The sequence below is a fragment of the Mirounga leonina genome, unplaced genomic scaffold (genome assembly GCF_011800145.1).
Source record: "Mirounga leonina isolate KUSES-001 unplaced genomic scaffold, KU_Mleo_1.0 Mir_115, whole genome shotgun sequence".
In the NCBI taxonomy this organism is placed as follows: Eukaryota; Metazoa; Chordata; class Mammalia; order Carnivora; family Phocidae; genus Mirounga; species Mirounga leonina.
Genome location: NW_023270268.1, coordinates 9,701,303 through 9,713,355, shown reverse-complemented (window position 1 = coordinate 9,713,355; position 12,053 = coordinate 9,701,303). Strand labels below are relative to the sequence as shown.

The 12,053-nt window shown below is 40.0% G+C and overlaps 1 protein-coding gene across 1 annotated transcript in view; it reads left to right on the top strand.

Moving 5' to 3' along the window:
* ULK4 (unc-51 like kinase 4) overlaps positions 1–12,053 on the top strand; it is a 580,245-nt gene that overhangs the window by 219,500 nt on the left and 348,692 nt on the right. Inside the window, exons 28-29 of the mRNA XM_034992636.1 lie at positions 3,743–3,794; positions 3,896–4,040. Coding sequence (XP_034848527.1) covers positions 3,743–3,794; positions 3,896–4,040 — 197 coding nt within the window. The remainder of the gene's footprint in view (positions 1–3,742; positions 3,795–3,895; positions 4,041–12,053) is intronic.

Sequence of the window (12,053 nt, the reverse complement as noted above, 5' to 3'; positions counted from 1 at the left end):
GTAGGAAGACAGTTTATTACTTTGCCAGGTGAAGGAGTCTGCAGCAGGGTAATGCCTCCAAGACTGCAAGTCCTCCCGGGGTAAAAGGCTGAGGGGTTTTATAGGAAAATACAGGATCTGGGTGGTTCCAATAGGAATCTGATACACATCCTACCAGCTGTCTTCATCATGTCCTCAAGGTGGTCTCATGACTAGCAGTGGTGCGGCCATTATTATTAAGTATACGTTGGGGTCCGCGAGATGTCAGTATCAATACTGAGTTCCTGGAACAAAGGATTCTACAGAAAACCAAGTGAGGGGAAGGAAGAGAGGCTTCAAGAATGAGGAGGAGGAAAATTTATTCAAAGTCAAGCCTTTTTTTTTGCTCAAACACTAGTGTGTCCCTCTTTTTTTTTTTTTACCTTTTTATTGTTATGTTAATCACCATACATTACATCATTAATTCCTGATGTAGTCTCCATGATTCATTGTTTGTGCATAACACCCAGTGCTCCATGCAGCATGTGCCCTCTTTAATACCCATCACCAGGCTAACCCATCCTCCCACCCCCCTCCCCTCTAGAACCCTCAGTTTGTTTCTCGGAGTCCATCGTCTCTCATGGTTCGTCTCCCCCTCCGATTTCCCCCCCTTCATTCTTCCCCTCCTACTATCTTCTTCCTTTTTTTTTTTTTTCTTAACATATATTGCATTATTTGTTTGAGAGGTACAGGTCTGTGATTCAACAGTCTTGCACAATTCACAGCGTTCTAGTGTGTCCCTCTTAATTGCCATCCATCTTTCTGTTTCTTTAGCAGTATCACTACCTTTTTTTTTAAGATTTTATTTATGTATTGGACAGAGAGAGACACATAGCGAGAGAGGGAATACAAGCAGGGGGAGTGGGAGAGGGAGAAGCAGACTCCCCGCTGAGCAGGGAGCCCGATGTGGGACTCGATCCCAGGACCCTGGGATCATGACCTGAGCTGAAGGCAGACGCTTAACAACTGAGCCACCCAGGTGCCCCACTACTTTCCAAATACAGTATAGAATCAATACGAATTCATGAAAACCTCTTTGGAATATACATTGGAACTCTGGGTTAATTTGAGGAGAGTTGACCTCTCTGAGTCTTCTCATCAATGACTATGTGTTACCTTCATTTATTCCTTCTCAGATACAGAAATATGAGTTTCCTGACCTGTATCATTTTTCTTCTCTCTGAAGAGTTTTTTTTTTTTTTTTTTTTTTTTAAGATTTTATTTTCAAGTAATCTCTACATGCAATGTGGGGCTTGAACTCACAATCCCAAGATCAAGAGTCGCATGCTTCTCTGACTGAGCCAGTTGGGTGCCCCGCTCTCTGAAGAACTTTTTAAAACATTTCTTGCAAGGCAGGTCTATTGGCGTGTGAGAATATCTTTATTTCTCCTTTTACTTTTGAGGGATAATTTCACTCAGAATTCTAAGCCGGTGGCTTTTTTCTCTCAACTCTTTGACTATTTCACTCCAACATGACCTCTGATCAGGTAAAATGAACTGAGAGAAACGAGTCATTAGTGTGAGATTGTACATGTATGTGGCTTGAAGCCAGGTTGTGTCCACTGTTTGCTGAACCTGTGGTTTCAGAGGCTAAAATTCCCTCCAGCATTCTTGTTTTTGTCTCTCCTGTTGTTTTGGGTTTCCCTAATAACTCCTTCTGACATAAAACTTGTGTCTTGCAACTGTCTCAGTTGTAAGTTGTAATCTGTGTTGTTATACAGGAGCCCTGTTGATGTTGTGGTGGGAGGGGAAGCATCCGACAGTCCTATGGTTAGGGTTCTTTTTGTGAGCCTGCACATTTGGTCTGTGACCTTCACAAGTACTTCCCAGTTGTTTCCCCCCACAGGGGAGACAGGAAGGCTTAGAGGGTACTGGGTTTAGGTTTGTCCTTCCCAGGTCAGTTAGGTTCTGGTAAAGTAGTGTCCCCTATGTCTAGGCCTTTGTTGAGGAGAAAAGAATGCTCTGAGCATGTTTCACAATGGTTATTTTTTCCTCCTTCTGCTGGAAGCATGGGGGGTGGTTTCTCTGATTTTCATCCTGAGAATCTCGTGGGGATTCTGGGAAGTAAACTCCTGGGTGTGTGGGGGTTCCACTAAGGCTGGGCTCTAGGAGTTTTTATTCCCCAAGCTCAGGCTCCAATGATTAGGTTACCCTTCCAGTTTTTGTACCAGTTGCTGGCTCCAGTGGAGTTTCATGTGATTTTCTATATTTGCCTGGCTCTTCAGTGTTTGCGGCAGCAGTTTGTCCCGTGACCTCAGTTCTCCGATGTGTCTGACAAGAGTTGTTGATTTTGTTTGTTTAGCATTTTTCTTGTTGTAAGGATGGTTGTGACACTTCCAAGCTTTTTTCAGAAGTCTGTCAATGGCAATCATACCTGTAAATATTTTCTACATTTTTTTTCTGTAGAAGTCACAATATCACGGACACCTTAGAATTTAATTGCTGTTGTAGATTGTATCTTAATTATGTTATTTAATTGGTTATTGTAGGCATATAGGAATACTGTTGATTTTTGTCTGTTCATCTTCTGATGATCTTGCTTTTTGAGCATGCTTAACTGTATTTCAAACTTGAATTGGACATTTAGATCAATAATGACAGTCCCCCTTCTCTAAAACCTTTAAGATAGGTGTTGATCATGTTGATAGGTGTTAATAGTAGGATATTTTTCTTTCCTTTGCATGGTTTTTGCTTTTGACATAACTGCGAGTTTAGAGCTGTCGAAGATTCCTTAGTGGAGCATGATGTCTATGCTTTGAGTGATGTGACATCACTTAATGGAAGAGGATAAACAAACCATCTCTGGTTCTTAGGGTTCTTGAACAAATATCAAGATATATATCAGCTTATTACATAAGGTGGAGCTAGAATAGATGGGCTACTACCCATGTGTGGAGATCTTTACCTATGCGGAGCTTCCTTTCATTGGTTTGGACAGCAAGATGGTATTGTTGGGCTGTGACCAGCGTCTCCTGCCCTCTTATCAGTGTAGAGAGAACAAATACCTATTTCAGGGTCAGAAATAAATTCAGCTGTAAACAACAGGAATTTTGTTTATTGTCACCAAAATAGTTCATCAAATGAGGGAGTAGGTTTCCAAATTAGATTGTGGAAACAATTTGTCCTTTCGTCATTGATCGTTTTCATCCAGAGGAATAAATTTGTTATTTTGGAGTAGGTTTCAAACCATATTTGATTGTGCTCTGTCTGAAATAACAAGGAAATTCTAGAGGTGATTTGTGTAGGATTTACATCTTTTGAATCAGTTTCTAAAAACACCCAAGATTAACTTGTCACTGCTCTTTGATGTATTTAATAAAGCATGAAGACTGGGTGACTCCTTTTTCCCCAATATTTTGATTGTGTAGTTTAAACTAGAGTAATGATCACCAGCTTATATATATTAATTTGGTGGTTTAATGTCAACCCATGCCAACCAGATTTTGTGTTACATAGTAAAGTTCCTTTTATAAACCTTGAAGGTTTGATAAATTACTGTTTTGGTGATCATAATGTCATTTTAACCTGAGGACTTTTTCAGAGTTAAATGAGCTTGGTGGTTTATTAAATGTCATGCAGAGTTTAAATCCAGGATAAATTTAGCTGTTGATTTTCCCCCTCTTTTGATTAGTGATTCTGTCCGTGCAAAAAGCACAGATAGTAGTTAATACCAGTTTTGTGATTAAAAAGATTGGAATCAAGTCTTTTATGTCTTTTCTTTAAGGTTGTTGATTATATCCTGCCACCCTTGGTCTCCTTGGTTCAGAGCCAAAATGGTAAGTGTGACCACATCAAGGAGAATGCCATTAGGTACACATTCAGTTTTCATTCTCTCTCCATGTACTCACATTCTTGGCATTTTTTTTTTTCTTTCAAGTGGAGTGGAGACTCTTTAGCTTGCGGTTGCTCTCAGAAACCACATCTCTACTCGTGAACCAGGAGGTTGGGGATGGCAAGAAGGAGGCGAATGTTGACTTTGACAGCAATCTTCTGGCTCTCATTAGAGACGTCTTACTTCCCCAGTAAGTCCCACGTGCTGCATTCATGCAGAGAAGTGTAGGATGTCCAGGATGCTTCTGTCAAACTAGGTCCAGTGATGGGGTTGGGGTCTTGGTGTCCTATGCTACTACATTGCAGAGAATCCAGGAGAATCCATTTAGAGCCTTCCCTGTTTTCCCTAAGGCACATGACTCTGAAGTTATGCAGATTTACAGGTATTCGTGGCCAGAGGGGTAAAGTTTATTATTCAAGGTCAACATTACAAGACTTATTGGAACATGGAATTGGGACATTTCCTGGCTCTGCTCCAGAATAATAGAGATGAAAGAAATCTTCCATCACCCCAAACTCTTGGAATGGAAATTAAGCTTATTTACAAATAGGATATTTTGGCAGGGGTGGGGGATCGTGCTAGAAAAAGTAATGACTACTAATTAACAGGATGGGGTTATCTTTTTCCTTTGACTCCGCGGTTCACATAGCAAACACACAGGAGGATGACGACTGAGAGGACCCAATGCAAACATGTGAAACTCTCAAATGACATTCTTATAACTGAGGGACACTGAAGTGTTTTCTCCCCCACTGTGAGTCTTATAAAAACAAAAGTACAGGGCTACCTTGTTTTATTATGCTTTGCTTTATTGTGCTTTAGAGATGTTGCATCTTTCACAATTGAAGGTCAACCCTCTGTCGAGCAAGTCTTTCGGCACCATTTTTTCCAATAGTATTTGCTCACTTTGTGTCTCTGGGTTACATTTTGGTAATCTTCACAATGTTTCAAACTTTATTATTATTATATTTGTTATGTTGGTCTGTGATCAGTGATATGACTTGCTGAAAGCTCAGGTGATGTTAGCCTTTTTTAGTAATAAAGTTTTTTTAAATCAAGATACGTGCATTTTTTTTTTTTAGACATAATGCTGTTGCACACTTTAGTATAGTGTAAATTAACTTTTATATGAGCTGGAAAACCAAAAAGTTCATTTGACCTGTTTTCTTGCTGCATTTGCTTTACTGTGGTGATCTGGAACAGAACCCACAATATCTCCAAAGTATGCTTGGAACTAAAGTTGAAAAACGTATGCCAGATATCACTATTAAAGAAAAGATGACAGAATTCAGCAGATGCTGGATTGCATGTCCTGCATTGGTGTGCCTGCCTGCTCCCGGCTGCCTTCAGGGTCCGGGCTGTCTGAGCTCAACAGGTTTTTAGGAGCGGCAGTTTCACCCAATGCTCCCCTCAGTTTGTTCTACTTTTCCTGATCACCGGTTCTTGTGTAAGAAAAAATTCATTTCCACACTGTATAGCTGCCAGATCTGATCATATTCTGAAGTAGTCAACCCCTCGTCATCGGTTTCGGAAGGTTCGTTTAATGAAGTGCGTGGCCAGTGTGTATGAGCCCTCTTCCTGGTGAAGGGGGCCTGTCTTGACTGCTTGGAGCTTGATCTGTAAGGGCTTGGTTTATAGAGTCAGACTCTCGTTTCTTTTATTCCTGCACTGCTGCAGTTGGTTTCAGGGAGACTCCTGCTAATGAATATATACTCTAAGAATACTTTTGATACCCAAAGTAAGAAAGTGGTTATCTATAGGAAGAAAAAATTTCGAACTTTCTCATGTGAGAAGCTATCAGTAAATGTACTTTTGGTTCCATTTGTCATCTCTGAGTGTGTATGTTTGTACTCATGTGGGTAAATATAAGATTAGAACCTTCTTTCACAGGATTAATTCATGCTTTCAGTGCCATCTTACACTTCTAAACCATATGTAATTATATACATCTTTCTGATAAGAAAATGTCTAAAAAGATTTTTTTTTTGTGAGAAATGTAATTTTGAAAGATGTACTATGGATATCTGCTAACAGCTTGTAAAGAAGCATTTCTCAGGACCTGAGATGTGCCCCCACAGTAGGGACAGGATTTCCTTTAACAGGACTTCACAGGTTACTTTTTAAAAAAAAATTTACTTATTTTTATTTAAGTTCAATTAACATATAATGTATTATTGGTTTCAGAGGTAGAGGTCAGTGATTCATCAGTCTTATATAATACCCAGTGCTCATTACATCCTCTGCCCTCCTAATGCCTCTCCCCCGCTGCCACCCTCCACCCCTCCAGCAACCCTCTGTTTGTTTCCTGTGCTTAAGAGTCTCTCATGGTTTGTCTCCCTCTCTGATTTCTTGTTTTATTTTTTCCTCTCTTCCCCTATGATCCTCAGTTTTGTTTCTTAAATTCCACATATCAGCGAGATCATATGATAATTGTCTTTTTCTGATTGACTTACTTCGCTTAGCATAATACCCTCTAGATCCATCCACATCATTGCAAATGGCAAGATTTCTTTTCTTTTTTTTTATGGCTGAGTAATATTCCATTGTATAAATGTACCATATCTTCTTTATCTGTTCATCTGTCAGTGGACATCTGGGCTCTTTTCATAATTTGGCTATTGTGGACATTGCTGCTATAAACATTGGGGTGCAGGTGCCCCTTCGGATCACATTGGTATCTTTGGGGTAAATACCCAGTAGTGTAATTGCTGGGACGTAGGGAGCTCTATTTTCAACTGTTTGAGGAATCTCCATACTGTTTTCCAGAGTGGCTGCACCAGCTTGCATTCCTACCAACAGTGTAGGAGGGTTCCCCTTTCTCTGCATCCTCACCAACATCTGTCGTTTCCTGACTTGTTGATTTTAGCCATTCTGACTGGTGAGGACTTCACAGGTTACTTATAGCTGGTTAACACCCATGGAAATTTGAAATAAAATTTCTTCCTATCTGAAGTTTGCCCACTTTTGGAAGAGCTTGTAAAATAAAAAGTGTTAAATCTATAAATCCGTGCTTTTGTTTTATTCATCTGAGCTGGAATAAATAGTATGCACTTCCTTTAATGTGTATCTTTAAGAATAGGAAAAAGGTATCTTTACTTTTTCCAGAGATGAGGAATTACAGAGGAAAATACGAGTGAAACCACATGGCAATTCAAGAAGAGAAGTAATGTAGATGAGTTCAGGTTTTCATTAAGCAATTTGAAATCCACTTTGGAAAATATCACGAAATTGGTTGGGATAGGGTGAGGGATGTTTTCAAAGCTTGTGGACTGACTCTGATGTGATACGTAGATCTTGGCTCTACATTTCGTTCTCTTGGCCTCAGTTTTCTAATCTGCAGAATGGGGACAGTAGTATCTAAGTCAGAAGATAGTTGTGGGGGTTAAATGGGATACCTCTTGTAAAATACTTAGTACAGTGTGTGGGCCACGGTACACTCTTGACAGTAGTAGCACTGGTAAATTATTATAATCTCTCCTATTAACCTTTAAAAGGAAGATTATAATAGGACAGTAATAGTAGTAATCGTACATACTTCAAAGATGTGAAGTGGCCATTAAAATAGGTGTTGCTGATTGTGCCTGGCATATATAGTAAGGGCTCAGTAAATGTTAAATAAAAACTTAAAAATGAAATCTAATGCATTCATTTAACCTTGACTCTGGAAAACTAGAAATCTTGACAAAGAGTTTGGTCTTTGATGATAACTGTTGATGACTGTAAGTTTAGAAATGCTAATCAGGGGCGCCTGGGTGGCTCAGTGTTAAGCATCTGCCTTCGGCTCAGGTCATGATCCCATCTGGCTCCCTGCTCAGCGGGAAGCCTGCTTCTCCCTCTCCCACGCCCCCTGCTTGTGTTCCCTTTCTTGCTGCATCTCTCTCTGTTAAATAAATAAATAAAATCTTAAAAAAAGAAAAAAGAAATGCTAATCATAGAAAATTCATGTTCTTCATTGAGTAGGTAAGTATATGGCTTAAGAATTATGAGAGATCTTGCCATTTGTGACAACATGAATGGACCTAGAGGATATTATGCTAAGTGAAATAAGGCAGACAGAGAAAGACAAATACCATATGGTTTCACTTATATGTGAAATCTAAAAAAACAAAACAATTAAACAAAACAAAAACAGCTTCGTAGATACGGGAAATAACTGTTGGTTACCCGAAGTGGATGGGGAAGGGGGGTGGGGTTGGCGAAATAGGTGAAGGGGGTTAAGAGGTATAAACTTGCAGTTATAAGATAAATAAGTTATAGGATGTCGTGTACACCTTACAGAACATCAGCAATAATATTGTAGTAACTGTATGGTGACAGATAAAGGTAACTAGACTTATCACAGGGATCATTTTATAATGTATAAAAATATCAAATCCCATGATGTACACCTGAAACTAATAAAATCTTGTATGTCAGTTGTACTTTAATAAAAGAATTGTGAAGTTTCTACAGTTTATAAGAGTAACATGGCATCGGGATTTGGCTTGTCAAATCTACATATTAATATCCACATTTTTAATTTTGTTAAAGTTTTTTTTTTTTTTTTTTAAGATTTTATGTATTTATTTGACAGAGCACAAGCAGGGGGAGCAGCAGAGGGAGAGAGAGAAGCAGGCTCTCTGCTGAGCAGGGAGCCCAATGTGGGGGTTCAATCCCAGGACCCTGGGATCATGACCTGAGCTGAAGGCAGAAGCTTAACACTGAGCCACCCAGGCGCCCCATAATTTTGTTAAAGTTCTAATCTTTCTTTGACCTTAATACTTTGGCTAAAGCCAAGGGGATAGACTCTTCATGCACATATACAGTAGGCTTCCCAGTTTTTACACAGAAGTGTTGCATTAGTTAAGACTATTTTATTTGCAAGCGGTAACACTCAAACTAATTTGGAAGATACTCATGTGCTCACATTATGAGCTTGTGCTAGCATCAGATAGAGCTAGATTCAGGGGTGTGAGTGAAGTCAACAGTCCTGTGTGTTTGTGTCTTTCTCACCTTCTCTCTGCTCTGCCTGTAGCTATGTGGCTTTGTTCTCAGAGAGGCTCTTTCTACTTGGTGGTTAAATGGCTCCTGGGTGTTGATCCTCGGGAAAGAATAAATGTCTTTTCCAAAAGCTTTAACAAAATTTCAGGGAGGACAGTAATTTAATCTTGTTAAATACCATGTAATACCTGTGTTCTAGGTGCTTATCAGAACTGCTAGTGATATGAATGAAAACTCAGTTGTAAGAATAAATATCTTATTAAATATTAGTTATGGTTCTCAGAAAAATAGAACCGATAGGATGTAAGCATGTAGAGAAAAAGATTTACAATAAGGAAATTTGCTCACATGACTGTAGAGGCTGAGAAGTCCCAAGAACGGCAGTCAGCAAGCTGGAGACCCAGAGAGCCCATGGTGTAGTTCTGGCTTGAGTCCAAAGGCCTGAGAACCAGGACAGCTGGTAGGGTACACACTAGTCTGAAAGCGGACAGGCCGGAAACTCAAGAAGAGCCGATGTTCCCAGTCCAAAGGCAGCCGAAGAACAATGTCCCAGCTCAAGGCAGTAGAACAGAGGCGTTCCCTTTCACTCAGCCTTTTTGTTTTACTCAGGTCTTGACCTGATTGGATGAGGCCCACCCACACTAGGGAGGGCAATCTGCTTTACGTCGTTTCCTGACTCAAATGTTAATCACATCCAGACAGACCCAGAATCATGTTTGACCAAATAACTGTGCTTGTGTGGCCCAGTCAGTTTAACACATAAAATTAACCATCACCTCATCTATCATAAATATCCTGGCTGGATTGCTTTCTATATAAATTAATGAATTAATATAAAAGAAGTGTTATCTCTTCACAGTGTACCTGCTTTGCTTTCTGAAGAGATGAACTTTAGTTGTAAGTATTTGTTCAGTGCCTTTTCTATGTGGGGAATTATAATACCATGGGTAGAGAGGTGGTATTTCAGTTAGATTTTGAAATCTAGGTAGGGTTGCATAGAAAAGCAGTGGGTCTTCTAGGCAAGACTGGGGTAAGCAAAGGTGTGGAAGGTGCAGAGAGGTGAGCAGTAAACAGGCCAGCTTATTTCCAGTGGACGTCTGCATGGGATAGTTATATGAAGTGAGCTGGGGAGGAAATGCTTTTTCTCCTAATCAGCTTATTTATTCACTGGTACTAATTGAGTACCTCTTGCTGTAGAGGCATATTTCTAGTTTCTGGGAACATCATAATGACCAAGATAGGTACAGCCTTTATGGAACACGTACTGTCTGGTAGAGCCAAATATTTCAGACATTAATATTTTTTAACAGAAGAAGTCTGTAAGTCCTACAAGTAGAAATGTTTAGCTAAGTATAAATTAAATATTGAAGCCAACTTCCTTCAACAGTGTGCCTACGTAATGTTCATAAACGTGCCACAGAACACATGTTCTTTCTGAACTGTTCTGTGTGTTTACTGTCCCTTGGCTTTTGAATTTCACAATTCACCCATTTAACTTTCTGAAGCTCAGTGTTTCTCAACATTTTATGACCTTAAGACACTATTTCCTATGGCTTATCTATTACCATCTCCCAGAACTCTTTTGATCACAGTTTTGAAATACAACTCAAGGTTTTTTCCATTAAGATCAGGAACAAGAAAAAGATGCTCACCACCAAAACTTCTTTGTAACATTGCATCATGAGTATTATAACTAATGTAATAATACAAGAATATTAAACTCTAAATATTCCATTAGATGCACATTGATGCATAACAAATTATCACATACTTAGTGGCTTAAATCAACATCTACTTAGCTCTGTAGGTGGGAAGTCTGACACAGTGTGACCGGGTTCTCTTTTCAGGATCTTATGCTGCTGAAGTCAGGTGTCTGCTGCGCTGAGTCGTTGCCTGGAGACTATGGGAGAAACCTGCTTCTGGGCTCGGTCGGGTTGTTGACAGAATTCTTTTTCTTGTAGTTTGCATTAGTTTCTTAAGGCTGAATTGCCACACACTGACCGGCTTAAAACAACAGAGATTTATTCTTTGGCAATTGAGGAGGTCAGAAGTTCAAAGTCAAAGTCTTGGCAGCGTTGGTTCCTTTTGGAGGCTCCGAGGGAGAAACTGTGCCTCTCTCCTGGCTTCTGAGGGCTGCCAGCAATCTTGGGTTTATAGCAGCATCCACTCCAGTCTCTGCCTCTGTCTTCATATGGCTTTCTTCCCTGTGTCTGCCTCGAGTTTGCCTCTGTTTTTCTGGTATAAGGACATCTGTCATTATGTTTAAGGCCTACCCTGAATTATCTTGAGATCCTTAACCAAATCTGCAAAGCCTCTTCCAAATAACATCACATTCAGGTCCTGGGGGTTAGGACTTGGACATATCCTATGGGGCCATTATTCACTCCAGTGCACTGTTGTAGGACCAAAGTCCCTGTTTCTGTGCTGCCTTGCATACCGTTAGGCACCCACATTTCTTCTCATGGGCCCCTCCATCTTCATGTCAGCAACAGTTGTCAAACCTCCCTCGTGCTGGCAACCTTTCTGAGTTCCTCGTCTGCCACCAGCTTGAGAAGACTCTGCATGTTCAAGTTGGTGATGTTGGCCCTTGGTAGTCTGGGTCTTGTGATTAGAATATACTTGTGATGAAATCTTGGCTCTGCCACACTTGGTGCGTGTGCCCTCACTTCCTGCTCCTCTCCTTCCCTCCTTCAGTTTCGCCTCCTCCAAGATGGTTGGAATGCCACTACCATAACTGATTCATTAGAAAAAGTTTTTTTCTGGAAAGAAAGATAACCATATATACTCAGGAAATTGCTATGATTTCCTTCAGCAGAGAGACAAGATTTGATTCGAAAGGTTCATGCAGAAGAGGCAATATCTAATGAAACTTAAGTCCAGAGTGACTTTATCAGTTAAAATTGGCACCTCTCAGAAGTTGAATATCAAAGTCATTATCAATGAACTTTTAGTATCAAAAGTCAGTATCTCCTGACTGAATGTTTTTTTCTGAGACTTGTTCCACAAGGTGAGGGCATTTCTCTTTCAGTATTTAGCCGTAAATGGAACTAAATCCTTCACTCAGGAAAGACACCATTGCTCTTCTTGGGGAAGAGGAAATTTTAATATTCATACAAAGGTAGATCATGTCATTTGTACTACATTGTGTGATTGTGCATACGAGGTTTAAAGCCAGCCCTTCCTTCCTTCCTTCCTTCCTTCCTTCCTTCCTTCCTTCCTTCCT